We start from the raw sequence: 27,721 nt of genomic DNA, 5'->3' as shown, positions 1-27,721 counted from the left end.
GGAGTTATTTTGGGATAAGTTTTTCTCGATTCAAATCAATTTGCGCTTGGGTTAAAGTATTTTACTATTCTATTAGGTTATAGTCGGACTTGGCTTTGAATGAGTTGAGTCGAATTCTTTGAATTGGATCAAATTTTAGCACCTCTTTTTTTTTCCCACATTAAAACAAAAATAACTACTAAGTTAACTGCATATATTAGCCCTCAATATTTTACTAATAAGTCTCTAATTACTCACGAGAATATTCTAACATAAACCCAAATGATTTATTAAAAACAAATAAGGAACCCCGACGTCACATTATTAGTTTCAATAATACATTACTCCAAATGTTGTTTGGGTCAGGGTACTACAAGTATCGCTCAAGCCCATCTTTTCTTAACTGTAACCATGAGGTCATGATTCATGTGAAGAATGATGCTTCGCTTAGGGGCGATTTGGCTGTTGCCTACTACTTGGACATCGTAGTTGTGGATGATAGCTGATGCAATCGCCTTCATCAAAGTGAAAGCAAAATCTTTCCCTAAACAACTTCGAGGCCCCGCGTTGAACGCAAAGAACTTGTGCGCTGGTTCATGTTTAATTCCTCCATCATCGGTAATCCACCTCTCTGGCTTGAATTCATTGCAGTCCTCTCCCCAGGTGGATGTCATCCTTCCCATTGCATAAACGGAGATCGAAACCCTTGTTCCTTGATTGATCTTATGGCCACTTGGAAGGGTGTCGTTGTGAAGAGCAGTCCTTGTCTGGACAGGAACTGGAGGGTACAGTCTTAATGTTTCACATAAAGCTGCATGCAGATAAACCATTTTATTCAACTCTTTAGCATTAAATGCTAGCCATTTCGTTTTCCCATTATCTGGAAGGTATTTTTGTATTTCCTCTCTAATTCTCTTTTCAACAACTGGATGCTTTGAAAGAATCCAGAAAAACCAACTCAGGACTGTGCTTGTGGTGTCGTGAGCAGCGAACATAAAAGTTATAATGTTATCTCTCATAACTTCATCTGAGATCGATAATGTCCTAGCAAGTTCATCTCTATCTAAAAGAAGTTTTAATATACTGAAATCCATATCTTCCTTTCTCAATCTACTGCTCAATTCTTTTCGCTTTATTGATATGTATTCAGAAACTAAATGATCTAGAGTTTTCCTGGCCTCGCTTAATCTCTTCTCCTTTCCAATACCTAGCCATTTTTGTAACTTCCAGATACACTCTGGTAGCAAGTATCGAAATGATATTGCTTCGCAAGCGTTAACTATGGCTTTTGCGAAAAGATGTTCGTGGGAACTGCTCTGAAACAAACCGAGATCACATCCGGTGGTCATTCTGCAAGAAAAATAAAATATATGCTTTCCAAGCAGATCTTGCAAGGCCACTGGTACATGTTGTTTGGAGACATGCTCAAGAATTGGGATCAATTGTTTCTCCATGCTATCTTCAAAAATCTTTGGCATCAGCTCATGGAACCTTTGATGATTTAGGAAGCCTTTGTAAAGAGCTCTTTCGTACTTCCATTTAACAGAATCAGAATTGAACACTGAATCTCCAAATATATCAAATCGCTTCCTCCAATCGATTCCTTTTGGATATTTAGTGAAGCTTTTGCTCATTATGTGCTGCACGTTGGCAGGATTGCTAGTGAGCCAATTATCCATATTGACAAACCAGAGATTTTTTACTACAAGACATGTGCCGCCGCTTCTTTCAAGAATTTGGGCACTCCAGTCATGGAACTGGCAGTAGCGGCGAACAAACTGCGGTAACTTCGCAACTACAGGCCACTGCCAGCGGAGCCCTCTTCTTTTTCTAGAACAAGTGAGGAAGGTAAGGAATAGAACAACTGCAATGATCAAGAATCCAGGGTAGGTGAGTAAGGTCATCATGATTTTGTTGGTTTTCTCCGGTGAGTGCAAGTAATGTGCTGCTTGATAGAGTAATATATATATATATATATATATATAAGGTATTTGGTATACCAAAAGCAGGGTGTTTTCCAGGGCTTTTAATAAGAGGAAAGGATATTGCAACTATAACCATACGGATTATTTACATCCATTTCTTTTTTCTGTTGAAAAATACTCTTCGTAAAATATTTTCACTGGAAGCAAGTACAAATCTTCATGCTATCATTAAGATCCCGAAATTTTTGCTTGCCTTTGATATGGGTTTTAATGATTCTCATTGAAATTTTTTATTTATGGTTTTATATAGCTTCAAGGATTAGAGATATCGAGGTGTGCTTGGTCGACATTGCTGACGATGGTGGTGGCTGTTTATTTTTTATTTTTTTTTTTGGATTGAATCTGGTTTTGACTTAGAAAAATCAGAGAGAGAATTTGGATTTTTTAAGAGTTTTATTTCTTTTTTCCTCACTTCAATAATTAATATTTTTTAAGATTTAAAAAAAAAGGCAAAACTACTATACCTTAGTGCATGAAATTTCTAATGTCTATATTGTTGAAAATAAAAATAGTTTAAGAAATAAAATTTTTCTTTAATGCAAGACATTTTAATTATCTAAATCATTGTAAAACTGTATAGAGTCAACAATTTATCACAAAGTTATAGACAAATATATATATATATATATATATATATATATCAAAATTAAGATGTGTAGTTATTCTCTTTTAAATTTGTAGGGATAGTTTTGAAACTTTGAAGTACTTTCATAGAAAAAGATCTCACCAACCGAACAGCATTTCAATCATGACTTTCGTAAAATACTTTTTCGTGCATATCAAACGGAATATCCTATAATTATATAGGCAATGGAATTCATAAACTCTATAAACTGAATTTAGAACTTTGTCACCTATCCATTAAGCTATATGTATAAGAAAAATAAATTAATTAATATAATAGACAATTGGCATGTGATATAAATTCTAATCAAAGTTATATTTAAAAAATTTAATAAATTCATATAATAACTAAATGAATATGTGACAACATTTCTATTTTCACTTGTAAAGTTTTGAAACTACACTAGTATAAAATAATATTACATCAATTATTCCATCTATATTGTGTGATAACTCTAAGGTCTTGTAAAGGTATAAGAAAAAAAGAGATATTTTCTTTTAACTAAAAACAGAAATGGCTTGAAAAATACATTTCATGATTAGTTCTTTAATGAAGACCTTAATCAATTAGAGAAAAATTAACAAGGTTAACTCAACGTACCAACTAAAGATTTCTACCATTACATTTACTTTCACCCTTACTTTTGTTTGGTAAGCATTCAATTTAAATTTAAATATTTTGAACTAGCATTAATTATCTATATACTTTATAATAAAGGAAGATTTAGGCTAATTAATAGTTACCCTTGGCTAATTTAACAGTAAAAGTTTTCCATTCATCATAAAAAAAGCAAACAACATGGTAGGTAATTGGCTAGGAAAATTGATGGCCAAAAAAAAACCCTATGAAAATTAGTGTTTTAGCAATGACGTGTGACTTTAACCCACCCAATATTAGGTAAGTGTCTTAATAATAGGGATGCGTTGATGTACAAAAATAAATAAAAGGGATCTTCCCGTTGTTTGTTGTACACACTAAATACTAAAGGCTAAGCCCTTTCTTTTCTTTAGAAAAGTAAACTTTTATTATTGAAAAAAGCCATAGGTCAAGGCATAGTTTGTGTACGACCTGATTTTGAGGTCATGATCGATGCAAGGATTGATATAAGTACAGCTCACTAGACTCAAACAAGCTTATATATATAATGATAATGGTACACTTAATCAAGTGAGTTGTATACAATATGGAAAATCATCATCATAAAGGTATGGTTAAACCTTTCATTTAGTCATCATAATTTATATCACATATGGTTTCATATCTCCTTTCATACAAAAATCATACGCACACTTTGGTTGCACATATGGGCTTTCGAGCTATTATAATCTTCCAGATGTAAATAACATATTGACTATAAAGCCATTTCGTGGCCACATACATAAAGTGTTCAACATCATATAAACATAATAACAAAGGCTCGATTTGACACCATTGCGGTGTTGACTTCATATATTTTTTATGATAACAAAATATTCCTCATTCTTTGATGTCTAACTACATCATTTAATTATGCAAGATTAAGATTGAATCCCTTAACGAAAATGTTGTTTGAAAGCAAGTGAAGAAGCTTGCCATGATACAAGAATGATTAATTTGTTAAAGGAACAAAGAACAAAGGACTAAGTGATAATAGAAAACTATTAACTAGTTAGTGCCACATCCCATTTTGAGAAAGATCGTGACCAGTGCATGGGCCTACCTGGGTATGGCCCACTAGGACCAAGTAATCCTAAATCCATAAATGCATGGGCTAGTCATCCATCACATTCACTAACATAAGTTCATCCATAATCAAAATATGGAATAATTCATAAAGGCCAGCACATTACGGAACTTCTCAATGTAAAGTGTAGTTTCTTTCACGTTTCATACAAATATTCATATGTAAATAAAACAACTGCGGTTCAGCACACACTCTATGCCTATTATGATATGGCCATCCACCATAGTCTTATCATTTTATGAACCCATATTTGGGCCTCAACATAATATGTAGACACGTAAATAAGTTTATCAACGCTATTTACATAATAGAGTTCATTATCAACAAGACAGTTCAAAACTAAACTAGACACATTATAGAGTGTACAACACTAGAAGGCCGAAAAAAAGACTCTACCACACCTCCCTCAAATGAGTTGCTCCATTACTCCACAAGTCATCTAATCAAGCAGCTACTTATCTGAAACAAAATAGGAGAAAATAACGTGCGAGTCACAAAGGCTCTATGAGTGAATACAGGGAACAAGACAAGCCAGGGGATAAGAGTTTTTGCAATAAATCATAGTTGCAAAATAATTATGATAATTATGTAACCATAAAATGCACTCAAAACTCATGTGCATAAAATATGGTACTCATATCGAAGCTCAACTTACAAAACATTTGCAAGGAGACAACGGTAAGTAACCCATGAACATTCAAGTTCAATATCAAACATTCAATCGAGAATGAACCATTCATTTAATAAATCACATCAATACATACCATGAGCAAGTTAAGGTGAGAATGGGTATTTTCGCCCACCCATCCCTGTGTTATTCTCACCCCCACATTGGGATTCATAAGAAGGGGAAAAGTGGTATGATGCCCAACTTAACCCTGTGGTAACTTTACCCCCACACCGAGACTAGAGTTAACATACAATAGGGGAAAAAGTGACATGTTGGCCAAACTTAACCTTAGGGTATTCTTATCCCCATACCAAGACTAGAACCAATTACAACACAATCGAAATTTCAAAGGATATCCTACCAAGATCAAGCATCAATTACAAATCATGTAAAACACATGAATCAAGGAAAAATTGAGATCTTCTCAATCCATAAACATAATATTTACATTCAAAAATATTTAATCATCCACAATCATTCTCAATCACATATATATAATTCTCATACCCACACTAGCCTCAAGGCCAAACTCATCTAGTGGACAACAATCATAAATAGGCTTATCCCCCATTGTTGAAAACTAATACATAATAACATATTTACACATACATGTAGTTTCAAAAACCAATTTCCAAAACATTTCCACATCCATAAATACATTTTCTAAAATAAATATTTATAGGGAATCATGCTTATCAATAAACCCTCCATCATTCAAATCATGCTTTCAACTTTACATATTAAAATTGTTTCGAAAGTGGTGTATCCATTCACCTCAAAAGTTGATTTTTACCAAGTACACAAAAATCTACTTTAATGAAATTTTTGGATTTCAATGGTTCCTAAATACCCAAATCAATATTTTAGTTAATACTTAGTCTAGGAATCACGTAACAATCGTTCTATGCTACTTCAAACTATTCGGGTTTGCCTAAACTAATTTTCTAGACTAAATCTACTACTCATCAAAATACCCATTTGTACAAACCCATAAAATCAACTTTCTTACCTTAGGTGAGTTATATCAAGGGGGAAAATCCACTCAAATTCTCTAGTTCGCAGACATTAATAATTTTGGAACAATAAACCATATTTTCAAAATCAAAAATCCATGATTTAAAGATTCAAGAGTGGGAAAAATCTTATTTTTCATTTAAAACCTAAAACCAAGCTCAAATCTTTGAAAAATGGTGATTTTGAGCAAAAATGGGGTGGAAGAGCTTAAGAGTTAAGGTTTTACCTTGAAATTGCGATTGAGAGTTGCCAACCCTCAAAAAATGTGATATATTTATAAGTTTGGGTGTGAAAATACGTTTTTACCCTTTTTGTTTTTCTGAAATTGATGAAATGTATTGATACATTTGGCCCATGTATCAGTACATTTGGTTATGAAAAAATTATATCAATACATGATGAACATGTATTGATACATGATCATATGTATCGATACATCATGAACATATATCGATACATTTGAAATAGAATGCAGTTTCTGAAACAGATTACCTCTAAAACCTACCTAGCTTATTTACATTAAATACTATTTAAGTAAATGTCCCCATATTTGCTTCTTTCCATTTTACTCTCCATTTACTTAAGATATTTAATATAAATAAGCAAATCCCTACCCCCCCATTTCGATTCAATAAAAATATCAAAAAAATAAAAATTCAAAAGAATCAAAATCTAAATTTTGGTTTCAAGAACAAAATCGAAAATGTTCAATTGAAATTGAATTTTCGGCTCCCATTTTTCACAGTAAACATACTCCAAAAATTATGAACAAATCATTTTTTGTCATCTAAAAATCAAAGGAATCATTATCACCATTTTTTATTTCTAAAAGATTGTTTTATAAAAATCACATATTTTGACCCTTTCCAAACTTAGAAAATGTTTTGCTTCAAAAGTAACAGACAACCAAAAGTGTTAATGAATTCTTTTGAAAGTTAAAACAAAGTTTAAGATTGTGAAAATATGTTTTTACCCATTTTTTTCACCATATTGACTTTAGTGTTGCTCGTGCAGTTAAGGATGCCACCTCGGACACAAGCTATAGCTAGGGGCACGGTAGAGCAAGTGCTCCCATTGATGCGTTTATGAGACCACAGACTTCCACCATTAGGGGTCGTGGTAAACATGTTCGGACCACGAGATTTATTAATGAGGAGCCACCTATAGCATCTAGTAATGAGGCACCCACAAAGGAGCTTGTTGATGCTTAGACTTAAAAGGTGAAAGGCAAAGTGCCCATTAGGGAACCCACCTTGACAGATGTGGTAGCAAATCTACAAGGGGTTAATAAGGTCATGGAAATGATGGCTACCCATTTGGATGACCTTTAGAAGTGAGTAACGGATCGATAGCCAGTGTGTACTGCACATAGCTTTCAAGGTCAAGATGACTGACAACAATCAGAGTCTACTAGAAGGACTATTGAGGTTTCACTAACAAATTTCCTTAAGATGAAACCACCCTCATTTTTTGGTTCCGATGCAATAAAGGACCCTTAGATTTTTTGGGATGAGATGGAGAAAATCTACATTGCTTTAGGATGTTTTAATGTGTGATCAATGGAGTTATCTAGTTTTAAGCTTAAAGATGTGGCTTATCAGTGGTATCAGTCCTTACATAAAGGTAGACTAGCTGGCACAAACCCATTAACTTGGGAGGAATTTACGGTGACCTTTCTAGGTCGATTTCAGCCAGATAATGTATAAGCCACTAGGGCACGTGAGTTTAAAGTACTAGTGCAAACACTTGGCATTACAGCTTTTGAATATGATATTCGATTCACACAGTTATCTCAATATGCACCATACCTTGTAACTACTGAGGATATGAGGATTAGACTATTTATGGATAGGTTGGCAGAACCACTATTTAAGGCTATTGCATCACAAGCATTTGATACTTATGCCTCCACTGTTGATTGTGAGCAGAAGATTGAGAAAAAAATCATGGAGAGTCGAGGGACTCGAGATAGAGCCAAAAAGGCTAAAACTAAGAGCCAACGAGGTGTTAACACCGAGCATGGAATGTCCACAAGCCATCAAGGCCAGCATAGAGTTTCTCAGTCACATGGCTTTCAACAAGAGAGTAGAACAGTCACTTCAGAGGCCAAGGCACATGAGAAAGGATTATCCCATGGCACCACTATCTCGGGAAGGCTCACACCCCACATCTTAGGCTACATTATCGCCACCTTCTATTATAACTCAGCATATTCGAGCAGTTACCGGAGCTAGAGGTAAAGGTGCAGATAGTTATTCTCAAGGTAGGGCATCTAAGTCTGTACATCAAAGAGCAGCTAACAAGGGACAAGCCAAAGTTTTTGCTTTAACACCTCAGGACTCTTAGATGTCCAATGTTGTGGTTTCAAGTATTCTTCTTATTTGTGGTTCTGAAACACGTGTCCTATTTGATCTTGGATCTACACATTTCTTTATGTCTTCATGTTTTGCTGCAAAATTGGATGTTGATCGTACTTTAATGGAAATTTGCTTGGTAGTAACTACTTCACTTAAGGAAATATTTATTGCCTAATTTGAGTACAAGTCTTGTGTGGTTCAAATAAGGCATAAGGACATATGAGCCACTTTGATTTTGCTCAATATGTTGGACTTTTATGTGCTTTTAGGTATAGATTAGCTATTACCAAATTTCACTAACGTAGATTACTGTAACAAGCTAGTTAAATTCGATTACTCGAACGAGCCGTCTTTTAGCATTCAAGGTGATCACAATATTGTTCCAACCAATGTGGTATCTACCATGACAATGAGGAAATTGTTGCAACATGGATGCCAAGGATTTTTAGCGGTTATAAAAGATACTTAGGTGGAGGTCAAAAATATGGCCGATGTGCCCATAGTTGGGGAGTTTTTTGATGTGTTTATGGAAGAATTACCCAACTTACCCCCAGATAAAAAGGTCAAGTTCTATATAGATTTGGTGAAAGATACCGAACCGATATCCATTCCACCATACCGGATGGTACTGGCAGAACTTAAAGAACTCAAGGATCCATTGGAAGATTTTTGGATAAAGGTTTTATACGTCCTAGTGTGTCACCATGGTGTACACCAGTATTGTCTGTGAGGAAGAAGGATGGATCACTTAGGCTATGCATCCATTATCGACGAGTTAATAAGATAACGATAAAAAATAAGTATCCACTTCCTCGCATTGATGATTTGTTTGATCAGTTACAGGGAGCATAATGTTTCTCCAAGATTGATCTTCGATCTTGTTACCACCAACTCAAGATTAAGTAGGAGGATCTACCTAAAACAGCATTCCTTACTAAGTATGGACATTATGAGTTTTTAGTTATGTCTTTTGGTCTTACGAACACCCAACAGATTTTATAGACATGATGAATCGGATGTTCAAATCATATTTGGATAGTTTCATGGTGGTATTTATTAATGACATTTTGGTATACTCGAGGAGTAAGAAGGAACACAAACAACACCTTAGGATTGTGCGTCAGGTGTTGAAAGATCATCAATTATATGCCAAGTTCTCTAAGTGTGAGTTTTGGCTTGATAGTGTTAGCTTCTTGGGTCATGTGATTTCCAAAAAAGGAGTTATGGTAGACTTAAAGAAAATAAAGGCAATGGAGAAATGGCTAGGGCCAACCTCTATGATGGAGGTTCACAAGCTTTTAAGTTTGGCTGGATATTACAGATGATTTGTCAAGGATTTCTCTAGACTTGTAGCACCAATGACCAAATCAACTCAAAAGAATGTACAGTTTCAATGGAATGTTGCTTGTGATGAGAGCTTTGGAAAACTTAAGAGTTGTCTTACTTCAGCTACCATACTTAGCCTACCGTAGGGAGTGGGTGGATATACGGTTTATTGTGATGCCTCACGTGTTGGTTTGGGATGTGTGCTGATGCAACAAGGCAAGGTCATAGCTTATGCCTCTAAATAGTTGAAAAAGCATGAGTAAAACTATCCTGCCCATGACTTAGAGATGGTTGCCATTGTGTTCACACTTAAGATTTGGAGACATTACCTTTATGGGAAGACGTGTGAAATCTACACAGATCATAAGAGTCTCAAGTACATCTTCGAACAAAGGGATCTTAATCTTAGGCAACGTCAATGAATCGAGTTGCTTAAAGACTATGATTGCACTATCCTATACCATTTAGGCAAGGCCAATGTGGTAGCCGATGCTTTGAGTCGAAAGTCTATAGGGAGTTTAGCCCATGTCACCATTAGTAGGGGACCCTTGGTGAAGACATCCATGGTTTAGGAGACATGAGAGTGCATCTTGAGATCAGTGATACAAATGTTATATTAGCACATTTCCAAGTTAGGTGTATGATACTTAATCACATTAAGGTAGCTTAGGATAAAGATGAATGGGTGACCAAGGCCTTAAATGGTATCCAAATGAGTAAAGGGTAGCATTTAGTTAAAGATACCGATGGATTACTCCACAGTGGAAAGAGAGTGTATGTGCTAGATTTGGATGGTCTAAGGAGGGAGATTCTTAAGCAGGCACATTTGTTGGCTTATGTAGTACATCTCAGATCCACCAAAATCTACCATGATTTAAGAGAGATATACTGGTGAGAGGGTATGAAGAAAGATGTAGTTGAGCTTGTGGCTAAGTGTTTAGTATGCCAACAGGTTAAGGCGAAGCATCAAAGGCCTGCAGGTTTGTTACAACCCTTACTTATTCCTGAGTGAAAGTGAGAGCACATATCTATGAACTTTGTGACGGGGTTACCTCGCACTAGTAAAGGGTATGATTCTATTTGGGTCATCGTAGAGAGATTGACAAAGTCCACTCATTTCTTACAAATAAAGGTTACCTATGGGGTGGCCCAATATGCAAGGCCATATATTGAGGTAATAATGCGATTGCACAAGGTTCCAATTACCATAATCTCGGATAAAGGTACTTAGTTTACTAGTCGATTTTGGAGTAAATTCCAAGAGGTTATGGGAACCAAGCTATGTCCTATTTTCTTCCTCATTAGATATTGTACTTAATCTACCACTCTGCCTTTAAGAGGCATTCTATGTCAAGCTCAGCTCTACAATATGTTTATTAGGCCATTCCTACATAAGAATGCATGTTTGCTTACTTGGGTACCTTGAAAATCGTTAAAGGACGGTATTGTACCAAATGGTACAATTAAGTTGCATTAAGCCTCGAACTAGTCCAAATAGAGATTTTAAGATGAAATTGAGAATTTTAAAACCTCGGAATGACTTAAAATGGTGATTCGGAGTTCGACGACCGATTTGGAGTCAAATTGGAATTTTCATGACTTAGGGGCAAAATGGTCATTTTGCCACCCGAGGTTAAGATGTGAGTGTTGGATGAAATTTTTGACTAAGATTGATCATTTGTAGTATAATTTGAGTTTGAGAAGTGAAGAATTTTAATTCTGGCATTTTTTAGAGCATAGGGGTAAAATAGTCATTTTGCCACCTTAGGGGAAAAATTGTAATTTTACACCACCCAACACTTGTCCAGCACATGAATTTTACCCAATATTATCATGGATAATTGAGGAAATTTAAGTGATAGAAAGAGATTGCTTAATGGCTAAGTATGACACATGGACCAATATAATGGTGACATGTGTCAAATTTTCATTCATTTATTATTTTCCTTATAAATTAGCACAAAATCAGCCCATTTCTCTTCATATGGCTGGCCAAAGCAAGAACAAAGGAAGAAAAGGGAAGAACAAAACCCTAAGTGGAAAAATTCAAGGGAAAAGTGTGAAAATTCAAGGAAATAAGTGACAAAATGTAAGATTTTTCAATTCTAGCTTGTGATCTACCTTTCCTATGCATTCTTTTTCATTTTCCATGGTTGAGAATCAAGTTTGCATGAGGATACCCTTGCTGGCCGGACATGGGGGGAGGAGTTTTGATGCTTGATTTGGTTAGATTTCAATGTATTTTAGTGTTTTTAGTTAGTTAGTGATGTGCAGCATGAAAAACCAACAAGAAAAATTCATTTTCTCCCATCACCCATCATTGGCCGAATTCTCCATGTGGAATATTGATGATGATTTTGATTTTATTTCAAGTGATTTGGTTAGGAATTAGTGATTTATGGTGAGAGAATCAAGCTTGAAAAATTATATTGTTAGTGAACCCTCTATGCCCGAATTTTCCAAGAGAAAATGTGAAGATGATTTTACCATATTTCAAGTTATTTAATTTGTGTTTGATGGTTTGGAGAATTGAAGAAAAATGGAATTATTTGGATTTGAATTGGACATATTGGCCAATTAATCGAGTGATAGATTGAATTAGGCTAATACCGTTTATTTTAGGTACACAATTGAATTTGTGTAGAACACCGTGTTTAGATGATAATCTGAACAATTTACATCCCATTTCATGCATTAGTATAGAGCCTAAATTGGTTTTATAACAATTTAGCACAATGTAGTAAATGGCTTATTATGCATTATGTCTAGGTGGTGAGAATTCTGGCAAAAGTAAAGAGATAGTATCCGAGGATCAAGAATCGGAGTACTTGGAATTCGACTCCCTAAATTGTGAGTAACCTTACTATCGTCTTAATTATCTAAAGTGGTTTTCATCCGATTTTGTGATTTTATGGAAAATGAGTTTAAATGGTAAATTTTTAGGTTTTATAAACAAAATGTGTTTAAATGAAATGATTTTATAAAATTGTCTTGAAATTGAATGATGGTTTTGAAAATAGAGTAATTGGAGACTAATTGTTGTGTTATAAATTATGGTTTGAATTGAATGGCTTATGATAATATTTGCATGAATGGCTGAATTGGTATTTGTGTTGAAAATGTATGAACTGTTAATTTACCTTGAGAGGCTATAAAATAAAATAATTGTCATGTCATGCTATTGCAAATTTTATTGTATGGTGGGTTATAAATTAGTCGCTGCAGTAGACGAGTTCCGTAGACCAGCCTATTAGAGGGGCACAGTAACCCTATTATATTCTTACTTCAGTATGAAAGGCGCAGATGGATAACTCTTGAGGTTAACACTTTAAAGTTCACTTCACGCCAAACCACCACGTGAGGGTGAACTTAGCCAACACCAAGGAACGGCTATGTCTTCAAAATAAAAACATGATTTATGCGTACATAACTTTTTAACAGCCTTGGCGGACTCGATTGGGATAGCCCTCGGTCAAGATATCCCTAATAATTGAGTATGATAATGATTTTGGCATGAGCCAAAGTTTTAAGAAATTCATATGCCATGTTGATTACTCGATTTATATGAATTGATTTTATTTGGTTGAAATGAGTTGAAAGGTGATGAATTACAGTATGTTAACTATTTTATCTGTTTCCATTTACTCAGCTTTAGATATTTTAGATGATATTTGTTTACTCACTGAGATTATATAATCTCACCACCTTCTTTTTCACCCATTTCAGGCTCAAGATAGTCGATAGATAGCTCACTTTGTTGAGATCTACAGTTGGACTTACGTCCTCAAAAACTGTAGGTTTACCGCTTTTGATACTTTTGGTCGTTCGTGGGCCCACGTGTCACTGTATATTAAATTTTATATTTTGGTTATCTGTATTATAGTATGTATGAATTTATTTAGCTTTTACGCTACAAAAATTATTTACCGATAACTCTATAAATATTGTTTTATAAGAAAATAGAATGTTTTATTGAATATTTTTATTATATTTGAATAGTCATAATTTCATTTTAAATGAATGTTTTATATATCTAAACTTATTTTTTATTATGAAATATGTGTTTTCCACTCACATACTACATTTTTAGCTGGTTTCGAAATTTTTGAAAAAAATGACCAAAATACCCCTGTATAGTTGAAATTTCTCTTTGACTGTTTTTGAACTAAAATTGGTTCATATCACTTTAAAACATGATTTTAGTAACTAATACTCACAGGGGAAGCAAGAAAACTGATGTTAAGCCTTATGAGGTTTCGATTGGCATTCCGGGTAATGAATGTCTATCAAGACATCGCGATAGTTGTCACGGGCTCGATAGGAGTTTCGAGTCGTGGCATTCTAGCTGTACTCATCTCTTTTATTGTATTCTCTTGAGTGATTATACTTAACTGATTAAAAATGTAGTATTTGAGTGATTATACCTTAACCAATTAAAATGGTACTATTTGAGTGGTTATACTTTAACCAAAATAAAGGGTAAAGTGGTTGTACTTGATCCATAAAAAGCATTGTATTGTTAAGTTGTGCTTAATCCATAAACGACATTGTATTAAACTTGATTTCAATAGTGAATTTAAAACTCCTTGGTAGATCTAAAGGAAAAGACAAAGGCAAGAAGCCAAACCTCTATAAAAATCATTGTGTTGATTTTCTCTCTTTTTTCAAACTAATTTGTGCACTTAATTTTTCTTATTTCATAAGAAATCACTTGTTCCACTTATTTCGAAAAGACAACTTGTTATTTAAGCAAAAGTATTTTCTCAAGAATTTGAAAGAAATTTCAAAATATACAAAACATTCTAATTCACCCCCTCTCTTGAAATTGTCCATATTAAGCTTATTACACTAACATTGTGTATTTAAGTGTTGTATTGAATCTTAAATGTATCAATGCTAAGGGTATTTGTTTGATCTTATTAGCGACCAGATATATCATATTGATGTGTAGTATCTTTTACACAAGAGAGGACCAGGTCATGTCAGAGGTCTTATGTCCTGCATGTGTCAAACTGTATCACTACCACGCAAGACTAGGTTTCTTTAACCAAATTTCATTTATGAATACATTCCTGATGCTTTTAAAAAGAGGAATCAACAGAAACCTAAGATAATGAAGTTTAATCGACTTATAAACAACTCTAGAGAGCTCAAGTAAGATGAAAACTACATGAGATAATCGACTAAAATTATTAGTATTAAGCTCCTCCAATGAAGTTGCAAACTATTAGTATTAAGCTCCTAAAATTCTTCTATTAGCATTTAATGTTTTTAAATAATTTACTTAATGCTGTAAGTGCTCATCAAAGGTTTTTTATATTCCTATTATAGTTAATATTTGTGTCACAATGTACCCTTTGAACCCTGAAGATTTTAAACCACCCAAAAACGAAATGTATCTAATTGAAGCCACAGTTTCGAATTGTTTCTTCTACCATCTTTTTGCTATTTATGAACGTTGGCGCCGTCTTTGAGCAGTGGAGGGTAATTTCTCAGATGGACCGCAGGGAAGCTTCTGTCCAGTCTCCCGTTCAATTTTGCTCTTGAGCTCTCTCAGTATCCGAATTTGCCCCAGCTTTTCAGGAGATAATTTCTCCCAGTAGATCCCTGCAAACGGAAGAAATTACATTAATTTTTAGGAGAGACAATTTCTAGATCAAATTACTTGTAGAGGCACCGCTAGAAGCCTAGAATCTTATAAAAACATCCCCAGCAGAGAAAGGCAAAATTACTAAAGAGTGGGACTGTGTTCAGATACTTCAGCTGAGATCTTTCTTTGGGAAAATCAACACTTAAGTAATGCCATTTTTCATTTTCAAAAGGTATATTTGTAGCTAAAGCAGAACTATTTGTAAGTAAATATTCATCATAAAGGTCCATCCCACGTTTGTACTTTGCACTTGTCAAAAATTTTCAGGGCAAGAGATAAGCTAGAGGCTATCAATTGATCCACCCCCTTAGAAATAAATTATGGCAATGGTAAAGACCTCAAATCAAAAACAAGAAAATTTAACAAACCTTGAGGCTTCAGGATTGCTGTATTGGTAAAAATAACTTGAGTAGGAGTACATATGATGTCAACAGGGACATCGTGGACCAACAGTTTCTCAACCGGAATATCATCCACCAACTGACAGTCATGCACTGTAACAAGTAACAAGCAAACGTAAATGTAGAATACAACAAACAAGGTGGGAAATTTGTCAAACAACAAGTAACAAAATTTTATGTTGAGAATAATGTATGGTGAGCTGATAGAAGCAAAAGTCAGAAAAAGACTAAATTTATAATAATTGGAAGCCAAAAATAACATGTCATGTTTTTGGACCTGCAATTCACAATTCACGATCTTTGATTTGTCTTAAGATGACACTTCATTATTGTTAACAAAAATACCAGAGATAAAACAGCAGTACGTATAATTCGATTAGTACAGATGACAGGTAACATTCAAGGAGGTTCACAAGGCCAATCACCTTAGATCATCTATTGGCACAAGCATCAAGAAATAAAGAAAAATCCAACAGATAACACATCAGCAATAGTTCAACAATCTACACATATGACATGAGCATCTGCAGTACAAACATGACATCCAGTGAGAGTCATTCAGTTTTCAATGAATTTGAGTGCTAGAGAGTTGCAGATATTTCTAAATGTTTCAATAAGTTAGAATTCAAATTATTCTCATGTGGTTTGAGAATGTTCAACTCATGACAAAAATCAAGATATTCACTTGTGCCAAAATCATTTCCAACAGAAACCACAGGCTCACTGTTGCAAGTTCAACTTTGAGCACTCGTGTATGCCCTAATAATTTTAAAAGGGAAATAGTTGTTTGTTAAAATTTCTAACTTCAGTGAAAATAGGTGACTGTACATGCCTGAGGTGACCACTGGTGTTGACTCGTCAATGGCTCCCATATACTGCAGCATGCCATATTCGAGTTCAGCAAATCCCTGCAGCCAAGTCCCAAATTTTTCTCTTAAAGTAAGAAAGATTCATATGGCTTCTGATAATCTACCATCCCAAACCCGGTATACCCTACAACAAAACCACACAAATCTTCTAGGTTCAAAACAAAAACATTTAAATTTGCAATTTAAAACTCTCAACGAATTTATATGCTAAAATATTGGACCAAAATTCCATCTGACACAGACAAAATAAACAAGTTTCCTTGATCTGCTGGGGAGTTTATTGGCTTAGTACAGTTTCAATTAGTAATAGCAGTTTGGGAAGGGTAACGCAATTATAGAAATCTCAGAAAGGTAATGGAGATAACTTAGACATCAATAAAGTGTCAAAGCAATGTTGAACCATAATATAAAAGAAGAATCCTGATCAATTTGTTCAATCCATAGCAAGACAAATTGCCTTATTAGCAGCCAAGAAAAGAAGCAACAGAAAATCCCAGTCTGCAAGTTTTTTCCCTTCAAACTGATCAAGTATGATTCATTCATCCACTCATTATTGACTACCAGATGAGATAACAAGAGAACAAATGTTGGCTATAACTAGAATTAGCATTTTGTCTTATAAAATGTGGTAGAACATGAAAAATATATATTTTTAGATGCTATTTTCTTCCACAATGAATCTTAGAAGATGATAAGTAAAGTCTGGAAACAAAAAAAAAAAAGAGTAATGTAGCAAAGATAGAACGGATCCTTACCTCTCCCTTGCCAAGTCGAGCCCCAGTCTTTGGATCTACAGCAACTGAACCAATGACAATCAGATCTACCTTGATCTTTTCATCCAATCCAATTGGCCTTCCATACTTTGCAATCCCAAGGGAATTGCATGCCTCATTGATAGTACTAGGAGTTAGCCTAGAGGATTCAAGTACCGAAAAGAAACCGGTTCTCAAACGAGGTTGAGGAGTCAACAACTTCTTGCCATCTGTGCATATATAGCGGTAATATATTCAGCTAAGAACATAAGTTGCTCCAGCTCCAGACAGAAATGTTTTAAATGTCATGAAAAGAATGTCAGATTCATTTAAAATAATTCCAATCCAAGATACACACCCATATAAAACCCCTATTATGATGTCTCTCAAAAGCCACCATGCAAATCAATGCATCTATTAGCACTGTAAGGAATAACACTGCCCATCACTGCGATTCCTGGTAGCTCTATAACTATCAATTGAAGACAAAAACTACAATTCCAGTTGACCTATTAGGATTTCTTCCACACATATATAAAACAGATATTTAAATCTTACGAAATCTGCAGCATAACCCGCTTGGAATTTAGATTTGCATGAAAAGGCAGCCGATTATATATATACACTTCCTGTATGATTAAAACATATAAAATGGAATGCATTTGGTTGTCATAGGCATACCACATTGATTATTTTGAATAAACTAACCAGAAAGAGTGAGAAACCTGACTTGCTTTTGAGGCGAATCCGGGTTTACCTTCACACAATTTGCCATCCCAAATACCTGCAGCTCACTCAACTGTCCGACCCAAAAAAAAAAATTGATATTTCTCATCAACCAAATAAAACAGAGAAACCTCAACAGCCTGAAAAGCTAGACTTTTACATTTTTGGCAGCAGCAGGTGCACCAATAAAGTTGGGGATCCGATGGTGAACGGGTCTGGGATTCTGGGCAATATTCCGGGCTTCCATTAAATCCCAAATCCTTTTACGGATGACCCATTTCCAAGCTTGGGGGTCATCTTCTTCTTCTGCAAGCGCCTCCATCACTCTTTTGGAAGTCTGGGCCATTGAGTCTCGAGCCTTTGCGTCCAGTCTCAGCCTCTCAGCTTCAAATGCCGACTCGTCGAACTCCTTAGCATCAGAATGATAATTTTTCCTGCCTTGGAGTCTGATACTGATTGAAGGGAAACGGAGTTTGAATTTTTGATTCGTGAAAAGGTAGCTATGGTTGTAGCTAAACGGAGCTGATAATCGGATAATATTTGAGTCCATTGACGGATCCCAAGTCAGAAGTATTTGTATGCATGCATGCGTGCCTTTTTGATGGGGAAGTGATGAGAGAAGGTGATAAGGATTGGACGGCTGAGATCCGAGCTTGAACTTGATTAATGTGATCAAGGTCAGCTTATTCACTTAAAAAATTACTACACATGAGAAATCATTTCCAGGCCAAAATAAATGGACCAGAAATGAAAGATGAAGGAAAATTACTCAAATTTTATCTCAAATACTGGTTGGTTTGAGACCACATTGAAGACTTATTTGGGGCCAAAATCTTTTCCAAGTCCTTTGTTGTGGATGCTTACTCTATAAGCTGTGTGTTAGTTGCAGACAATTAGAAATGGTGTTAGTTGACTTTGATGGCACCCCACCTTGTATCATATATTGCTTCTAAGCTTATGTGCAACATGTATGAGAGCATTAATGAAGTGAATGGCAGTGTGTTAGCAGAGCTTCTGCAGCACAAAGCTCTCTCCTATTCGTCTTTGTTGCGGTAATACTTGGTATCGAATACCGGAAGATGATGTGGATCAAATCAAAAAATTCGTCTGAGTAACGGTCAAATGCACAATTTCGCACGACATGTTGAGATACAAACAGGTGCAGGTGCTTGTCAGACTAAAGCATCGTGAGAATCTCGCTTTCTTTGTATTGTGGGAGTGGCGAAACAGATTCAAAATTACCAAAATTAACTAACCCTTGGCTGTGCTTCTGAAGCACACTACAGAAGCATAAATGCCACAACTCCAGTCTATGAAACAGAGGAAACCTAAGCGAGTTGCCAAAGCTCCAATCCAAGAAGATAGAAGAGGAGAGAATTCAAGTTTGAAACCAGTGTCAAATATTTCCAGAAGAGGGAGTAAGAGAATTTAAATCATCTTAATGACTGCAAGGAAAACGCATTCGGGTATGGCATGCGGATACAAACAGAAATGGACCACTCAGCCTGGATTACAAGAAATATACAAAAATGATACAAAGACTCCCTCAACTGCAATTGCAACTACACTTACTTCTCTCTCCCTTCCTATTCCTCGAAACTGACCATCTGCATTATAAAAAATCAAAATTAAGTGGTACACCGTACATGCACTAGAGAAATGAAGTAAAAAGTGGGGGTAAAAGTTAAACGAAAAAGTATCCAACACCATTAAAAGCAATTAGATGAGCATTACACGATAAGAGAGATAAATGACGACCTACAACCCCTTACAAATATCCTGGGCAATAATGAATCCTTAATGCCAGTACCATTGCAATTCCTTACCATTAAACTATTACTGTGAGTTCTCTCTTATTGTCTGCAACTGAGAGAATGAAATTCGGATTATTGACCCACCAAGCGAGCTTGCATGCTTGGAGACAAGGGCTTCAGTGGCTTGCTCCTCAGTTTCAAACATAACAAGGGCTTGCTTCTTTCCATTCATTTCAAAGAGCTTGGTATTAACAATGGTGCCATGTTCCGCCAAATGATTCACAATTTCCTCTTCAGATACATCCTGAGGTAAAGTGGAAAGATGAATCATCTTCGTTGGGGAACAGCAGTAACGGTAGTTCTTTGCAGCATTCCGATTAAAGCGGTTGAGATTTGAGTTCACATATTCATGTGTGTCAGCTCCCTGTGTTATGTTAGGATGTTTGGAAAAGTTGACCTCCAGTCGCTTCCCAAATAGCATGGCCCCCTGGATCTCAAATTGCAAGTGTCAGCACACAGTAAGAAGGAATTTTAATTCAGCATTATGCATAATCATACCAGCCTCACCAGACAATACTCAACAAAGACCTGATGAGAGGTGAAATGCCCAACATCTAAAAAATGCGGTTAAAAGGTTAATGCAAACAGCTCACTATTCTTCCATACTGCATTGTGTCCAGAGCCTCTCTCACAGAAAGGAAGTCCAAGAGTTAAGTACATGTCTAAAGAACAAGGTAACTATCGAGCTTATTGAGGGGTGAGTTTCCTAGATATACCTTGCGACATGAGAGGGGAAAAAAACGAATTCATAGATGTTCATTGCATCATAGTGGACACTGCATCAGATGCATAAAAGAAGATGAAGACGAAGTAAAGAGAAATTCCTCCAGATTATGAATTACTCAGCCCAATAATTTTACCATTTAGAACAACATGAAGGCGCATAACTAGATAGATTCAGGAACTAGTGACATCAACACCAGCAAGATCACTCCTAAGAAAACAGCTCTTCTTTATCAGAATGAACTTGGCACACAATTAAATCATCAAGAAACCTGGTATTTTCCAACTACATAGGGTCACCTCTGCATCATATTAAGCAACTGTACCCCATTCAGAATCATATAATTTAACAAGGTTCCTGGGTGAATCATCTTGAATAGACCATAATGGTGCAGTATGATAAAGATACCCAACCTTATATGGTGAGGAAAGAACAAATTTTGATTAACATCCAAGAAATAATCCAGATCAGTAACTCATAATCAAAGAAATTTTAAGATGCCATTTTTCAGTGAGAATTAAAAATCCAAGAACTGCATTTCGAAAGATTCAAAAGCCAAACCTTGAGAAAGTGTACTGCCAGTTCAGCCTGAAAGCCATCACCCATCTGAACTAGAGCATGATCTGGTTTATTGCGTAGAAGTTTAATTCTCACAATGTTTCCATAAAGTGAGAACAGGTTGAAAAGCTTATCCTCATCTATTCTCTGAAGCAAGATATTAAATGTCAAGCCTGAAGATAGAAGAGTCCATAGTAATTTTATACTTCAAAAAAAAAGGAGGATGGCAACTAGCTTACATCAGGATTTAGATTGGAAACAAGCACTGTACACCTATCATTTGTCCCACTTATTCCTGGAGGCAAACCTCCTCCGAAAGCAGCTGCAATTGCAGCTGCATTAGCCATCTACATTTCATAGAGAAGGGGGGGAAATCCAATCATTTTATGTGGTAGTGTTTCACAGAAAAAATAAATAAACAGATATTTTATAAAAGCCATTCTGCACTTCACAGCAATTTCACATGGTTAAAGAATCTAGAGCACCCATGCAAGATGGAAATAGACAAACACCCTTCATTGGAATGCAACAACTTTTGTTTCCATCAAAAACCTTAAGGAGGTTAAAGGAAGTGTAACAACTGCAACAAAAATGTTTAGCATGTTTCCTTTTTGTGGTAACCCCAAAAGTCCAAATACTTCGAGGTGTGGGAGACTAGAATGCAAGAAACACAGATGCATATGAAATCCACTAGACCAAATTATGTCCACAATCCAAGTTTGATCAAACCCATTTCTGTTGTCAAGACTATAATGCATATTCCAATAATCAGTCATGAAACCAAAAAAGAAAATGTAGACAGGTGCAAAGACAAAATTTGGCATGCAGGAAAAGCAGATGTTTATCACATTCCTACTGAAACAAGAATTTAAGAAACAATAGAGGTTAGTTGGCAGATATCCTGAGTGTTCCCACCAAATAACATAAAGATGATAATACCCCCAAGATTAGAAAGAATCCTCTCATATAAATTTAGAGCATGATCAGAGTAATACCCACCTGTGGAAATCCAACTGAAACACAGGAAAACCAACAAGTGTCAGTTAATAAGGAAAATAATCAAATAATGAGTACCAATAAACATATCAATGTACAAGTACCAAATTAAGCACCTGCCCTAGCTCCATGAGCTTCCAGGGCATACATACCTCCTACATCACCATACCCAGTAGGCTGCATTGAAATATATATGCAAATTAAAATCATGAAGGAAACAACAGCAAAAAACAACTACAAACATACACACACTCAAGAAGACTTAAGTTGAAAGGAAGATGCAAAATTGAACACACCTGTGAGGATCTGCCCTTCTGTTCTGTTGGAAGATTTGGGTTTGTGAAATCCCTAAAGCAAGGAGGGAATACAATGCTTAGTAGCATCAAAATGAAAGTGTCAACAAGATATAAAAGCGAATAAAAGAGAAGCAAGTGGCTGCTAACATATACCTTGATCGATCATTATTGTAATGAACTTGTAATTCATCAAGGCTGGAATGAGTAAATTAATAAAAAATTAATAATCAACAAATGGATTTTTAAGAAGTATAATCTAATCTTACCAAAAAAATATTAATGAAGAAGTATAATCAAAGAAACAAATGAATTTCCAGGCCCACATGCCCAAGACAAAAAATGATATAATTGTTACTCGTTGAAAACCTACTTTGAAAACTGTATATCCAGCTGACAGCAGCCATCATAAATATTACGGCCCTGCAAAACAACAAGACATTAAACCTCCTTCCAAAAATAAACCATCAAATAAAAATTAAATGAGTTACCATCCAGAGTGACTAAAGAAATAAATAACTAAATATACCTGAAGGGAAGTTCTAGCTGAGACTGCACTTTGGCGCAGTTGATACTGGATCAGGGCTTGAAAACCTATACAGTTTGCAAGAACAAAATGAACAATGGAGGGGCTTTCAGAAAAACAAAAACAGTTGATTCAAAGTCATGACCATGTATCTCAAATGTAATGCGTCAACACTTTAACAAGAATCACTGCAAACACAATAGAAAATGGAAATACTGAAACTTCACAGCTTTGAAACTATTTCTTATTATGATGGTCATTAACATAAATATATTTGCAAAAAGCCCTTCCAAAGAAAAAAAATTTTCAAATATCCAATCCATCTATATATTATTAACGAGTTCAGGAGTCAGCTGTAGAAAATAGAGAGATGGAGAGAGAAAGAAAAGCGTGAAGCTGACCAGCCGACTTCTGAAATGTGACGATCTTCTCCACGAATCCATGAGGTGAGAAAACCTGGTGTAGCACTTCCACGGTAATAGGATATAGCATATGATGGATTGTAACCAGGAGGATTCGATTCGGCTGTGCATCCAGAGTGTGCCCGATAACAGCCCGCATAGAACAGAAGAGAGAGAAGAGTATAAATGGAGAAGTATAGATAGAGAAGAGAATAATAAAGAAGCGCAGCCAGAGAGAAGAAGATCAAACGAATAAAGAAACAATCACTGAATATGCAGCAAAAAGGCTTTTAAACACTAAGATTGAAAAGAACTATACAAGCTAAGGAAGGAAAACCAAGAAGTGAGGAAAAGAAAGTCAAAAGAGATCTATTCTATTCATTTAATACCTATGTACTTAAGGTTAGTTGCGCTACAAAGAAATTATTACCTCAGATTTTCTGCACCCTAAAGTTGGAAAATATGATGTAGAGAACTAACAGGACAAAGGACTGGGCCATGTTCTTTTTTTAACCAAAGTTTAAATAAACAGATCATAGTCAATTATCCACAATAATTAACAGCCCAAGTAACTGAAACCAAAAAGGTGAAATGCCAATTGAACTTTCAAACCTTTAAGTGTTTTTTCATTATCAATTAAAAGGTTCAAAAATTTCCAAAACGAAAACCCCAACAGAATAAGACAAACTCTCGTTCAAGTGCACATTGGAAAATGTTCTTCTGATACCCAAAAATTTTGACCACAGAATGGTAGGATGTATTTCAATAATTACAGAAAATGTCTGACAGAATGCAATGTTCTCAAATAATTTGCAAAGGCAAAAAAAAAAAAAAGATTGCATTATCAGTGACACAGCTGAATTATCAACAGCTTATGGTGCAATAGTGATCTTCATAAATGAAATCTACTAGTCAAAAAGCTACTAACCCATACCCAACCACCAATATTATCAGTAGGAACTTATAAAAGCAGTTCCCTTTGCCAAGAGACAAAAGTTCTCCCTTTCATATTATGAGTTAATCAATCTTTCAGTGATCCAGAATAGAGTCTCTTTCCACAGCAATCAATCAAGGATTACTTCCCAATATCAAAGTTAAGAAATAATTACTAATGCAGAAGAAGACCACATTCTTTACTTGCACAGCTTTAGAAAATCAAACTGCCTCAAATTTCGTTCAAGTTAAAGTCTTTCTCATAGTCATTTTACCATATCATTGTACCCTCCTTATTTTCAACATGAGGCATCAGTCATCCCCAATTATGTAGCCTTAGGTTCACTGTGGTAACTTCACCTGGAGATAACTGAATGATCCTTAAAGTCAAAGACAATATCAAAGACAAAAACTTGAAAATTAATCCAAAAACTCATATCCAGTTCTTTGCTACTCTAAATGCTAGAAATACAAATTGTCTCACAGAAGCTGCATCATTTAAAACATGCTTCTCCATAAAGACAATAACTATATCTCATTTTGTATTAATATCCTAATTTACTAACCTCGTCACCTCGTCCTTGAGCAGTCTGATCCATTGTAGTTAGTTCCTGATGAGATGAGAATTGGACGTAGACATTCCTCCCTCTGAACATTACCAAATCATACATAAAGATTAATAAGGAGCCCAAACAGAAGCAAATATGATACTTTTATACCTAATAGTTGGTTGAACATTAGTGTAGAACTGCAACGCATTGATGGCTGAAGGAATATCTTGCATTTGAAGAAGAGCCTAAACACAATCGAACAGAACAAAGATATATATCTAGGTAAGGATAAATTGTCAAGTTTAAACAGCTAAATCTACCACAAGCATCAAGTAAAAACCTGATTCTTTGCGCGGAGCATTACAAGCTTTGTTATCACTCCAAATGGCTGGAAAAGCTGAAGCAAATCATTCTGAATGAAAGAGTAGAAGATGCATCAGATAACACACATTTAACAATGAAGAATATGCAGTGCTGTTAAATAGTAAAATCCTATGCATTTTCATCGCGGCAAACATCATTTTTATCCACTTTAAAGAACAAAGAGTGCCTTCTGCAGTGATTGCCGCTATCATGAACCCCTCACTAAAATAATTTTCCTAGCTATTTACTTCATTTCCTACTAAATTAAGTTGAAAACCTAATGAACAACATGCATGTTTATGATTATCTTATGCATCATAAGTCAGACAACTGACAATTTTCTTTGTTTCAAATTAACCTTCATTTTTGCTATAGTATTAGACTGCAAAATCACTTTTCTGCATCAAGCCATCCCAAACTAAAACCCTCCCACAAATTGAGTCACAGTTTAAACACAACTTTTTACAGGCAGCACAGTATTCTTTTTTTTTTTTTTTGCAGTAAGAAAATTTTTTTTCCAAGTTTGTACATAGAAATCATGGTAAGCCAGCTTCAATATTACCCAATCTTCTGTCAAGTGATTCTTGCAAGTTATCAAAATACAGATAAGTCTTCCGGCAATATTGTGTGTCAGGAATTTTCCAATAAACTTTGGAGTTTTAAGAAGCAAATTACACTAAAAATTCAACCAGGCCACAAAGTGGAGTACCCTTTTTACTCACTGTGTTTGATACAGCAGCACCAATATTAGTTTGAATAAGAAATGAAATCAATTAGTTTTCTCAAATGCTTCAAACAGGAAAAGTGAATACTAATCTAAACAAATATTTTTCATAAGCTATAAACTTTGTAAAGTTTCTTCTCCACAGGCATCCCCAAGGTGCCAAAACATCTTACCAAAGTATCCTTACTACAATATATCATCATACATTTGTGTAAATGAATTAGGATTTAGCAAGCAATCTCACATATAAGTTCCACTTCAATTAGTAGTTTTCATTTATGGGAATTCACATTTGCACCAAAAGTTTTTAACTTTTTCATTTGTTTGCCTTAAAGAAGCATACACTCCATGATCAGTCAAAACACACACACACAGACACAAACATTTTTTTATCTCTACCAATGCCAGAGACTTAGTGGCATTGCCATAGAAGTTAAATTGAACAAAGAGAAAGAGGCTTTACTTCAGAAATTTCATGGCCTACATTGCGAACATGAATGACTTTAGAAGGTTCCGCCATTTGCAACGACCTGTAACAAACTCATCCACTATCAATTATCTTCCATTGCTCATTTTCCCTATCAAAATTACAAAAATAATGGCTGCCTATCCAAAATGGAGCAAATGAAAACAAAATTTGAAGTTAGAAAGAAGAAGGAAAAAAACCACAAATTACTCACTGAAATTAAGTATTTCAGTGCTTTCTCCCTTTTTCATACTAATTCAGTGCATCTAACAGTCAAATCATACAAAATCAATAAAAAAAACTACAAATTAATGAAATTTTATTTCTAAACAACAGACAGGGAAAAAAAAAGAAAGAAAGCAGAGATGCATGTGAAAGTCCAAAAACAAATAAAAACCTAGCCTCCGTTTGGTTGCGAAGAAATCGAATGAAAGGCGCGTGAAAATTTTAAAAGAAAATAAAAGACAGAGGCTTTGAATCTGACAAAAAGGAAAAATGATATTGAAATATCTTGATTTTGTTTTAAACTTTTTAGAAACCAAAGGGACCGTTATTTCAGTTAAAAACATAGTGAGATCAGAGAGAGAGAACTTGCCTGAGAAAGAGAGGGAGAGGCAAGAGGGGGATTTGAGAGGAATCACAGAAGAGGAGTAGAAGTGTTTCTTCGCATGTTTATTTTGCCCTATCTCTTTCGCCCTAAAATACCCCCCGCTTCTCTCACTGCCCTTCCCACCTCACCCAAATTACACGATATTACCCAAACAGACCCCCCCAAAAAGGAAAAAAAAAAAATCGATTTTCCGCCTTTTTTCTTCCTTCGTGTGACGTCAGAATAATTATAATTTTTTAATTTTTATTTTTTTCAACGTATTTAATTACAGTTAAATTATATCAAAATTTTCTAAATTCATCTTTATCATTTTACCTATTTAAATTTTATAAAGTAAGTATACAATTAAAAATTCCTTCATTTAAAGTTTTCAAAAATATATTTTTTTTATCAAATGATAAATAAGAGCTAAAAATTGAAAAAAAAAAATTTACTAACAAAAGTCAAAAAATATAAAATGAACTGATACTGGACAAGGGAAAAGGGAATTTTTCATGTGAATAGTCAAAGTATATACAATTGTACACCATCACAAGTTCACAACCATATCTAATAACAGGAGTAAACCCCACGTGACTTTGATACGTTGGATGTGTAACTGTTTTCGCGTTCCATAATCATGATTCATGAATTTACGAACAAATGAACCAATTGCCAACTCCAATCTCACAACATTAATGGAAAT

General features: G+C 35.0%; 3 protein-coding genes across 5 annotated transcripts; all 3 read right to left on the bottom strand.

Moving 5' to 3' along the window:
- Positions 363–1,883, bottom strand: LOC18592655 (alkane hydroxylase MAH1). The gene has a single exon (XM_007019493.2). It carries the CDS (start codon positions 1,881–1,883, stop codon positions 363–365), a length of 1,521 nt encoding a protein of 506 aa, XP_007019555.2.
- LOC18592654 (5-formyltetrahydrofolate cyclo-ligase-like protein COG0212) lies at positions 14,905–18,715 on the bottom strand. Its single transcript, XM_007019490.2, has 6 exons — positions 18,238–18,715; positions 18,060–18,150; positions 17,355–17,581; positions 16,563–16,638; positions 15,698–15,823; positions 14,905–15,286 (listed from the first exon to the last, which is right to left on the bottom strand). The coding sequence occupies exons 1-6, from the start codon at positions 18,625–18,627 to the stop codon at positions 15,129–15,131; spliced, it is 1,068 nt and encodes a 355-aa protein (XP_007019552.1). The 5' UTR covers positions 18,628–18,715; the 3' UTR covers positions 14,905–15,128.
- On the bottom strand, positions 19,413–27,142 carry LOC18592652 (polypyrimidine tract-binding protein homolog 3). 3 transcript variants are annotated; one of them, XM_018125881.1, is made up of 16 exons: positions 27,022–27,141; positions 26,424–26,490; positions 25,214–25,285; positions 25,042–25,118; positions 24,889–24,970; positions 23,390–23,513; positions 22,992–23,056; positions 22,836–22,885; positions 22,619–22,660; positions 22,466–22,517; positions 22,286–22,346; positions 22,173–22,186; positions 21,413–21,520; positions 21,177–21,320; positions 19,904–20,318; positions 19,413–19,684 (listed from the first exon to the last, which is right to left on the bottom strand). In XM_018125881.1, the coding sequence occupies exons 2-15, from the start codon at positions 26,478–26,480 to the stop codon at positions 19,914–19,916; spliced, it is 1,353 nt and encodes a 450-aa protein (XP_017981370.1). In that variant the 5' UTR covers positions 26,481–26,490; positions 27,022–27,141; the 3' UTR covers positions 19,413–19,684; positions 19,904–19,913. The 3 variants fall into 3 exon arrangements, with proteins under 3 accessions (XP_017981370.1, XP_017981369.1, XP_017981371.1); XM_018125880.1 differs by lacking the exon at positions 19,413–19,684 and having other exon boundaries at positions 19,738–20,318; positions 27,022–27,142; XM_018125882.1 differs by lacking the exon at positions 19,413–19,684 and having other exon boundaries at positions 19,738–20,318; positions 22,322–22,346.

Source organism: Theobroma cacao, chromosome 8 (assembly GCF_000208745.1).
Source record: "Theobroma cacao cultivar B97-61/B2 chromosome 8, Criollo_cocoa_genome_V2, whole genome shotgun sequence".
NCBI lineage: Eukaryota > Viridiplantae > Streptophyta > Magnoliopsida > Malvales > Malvaceae > Theobroma > Theobroma cacao.
The sequence above is the reverse complement of the archived record's forward strand: the minus strand, read 5'-3'. Positions and strand labels throughout refer to the sequence as shown.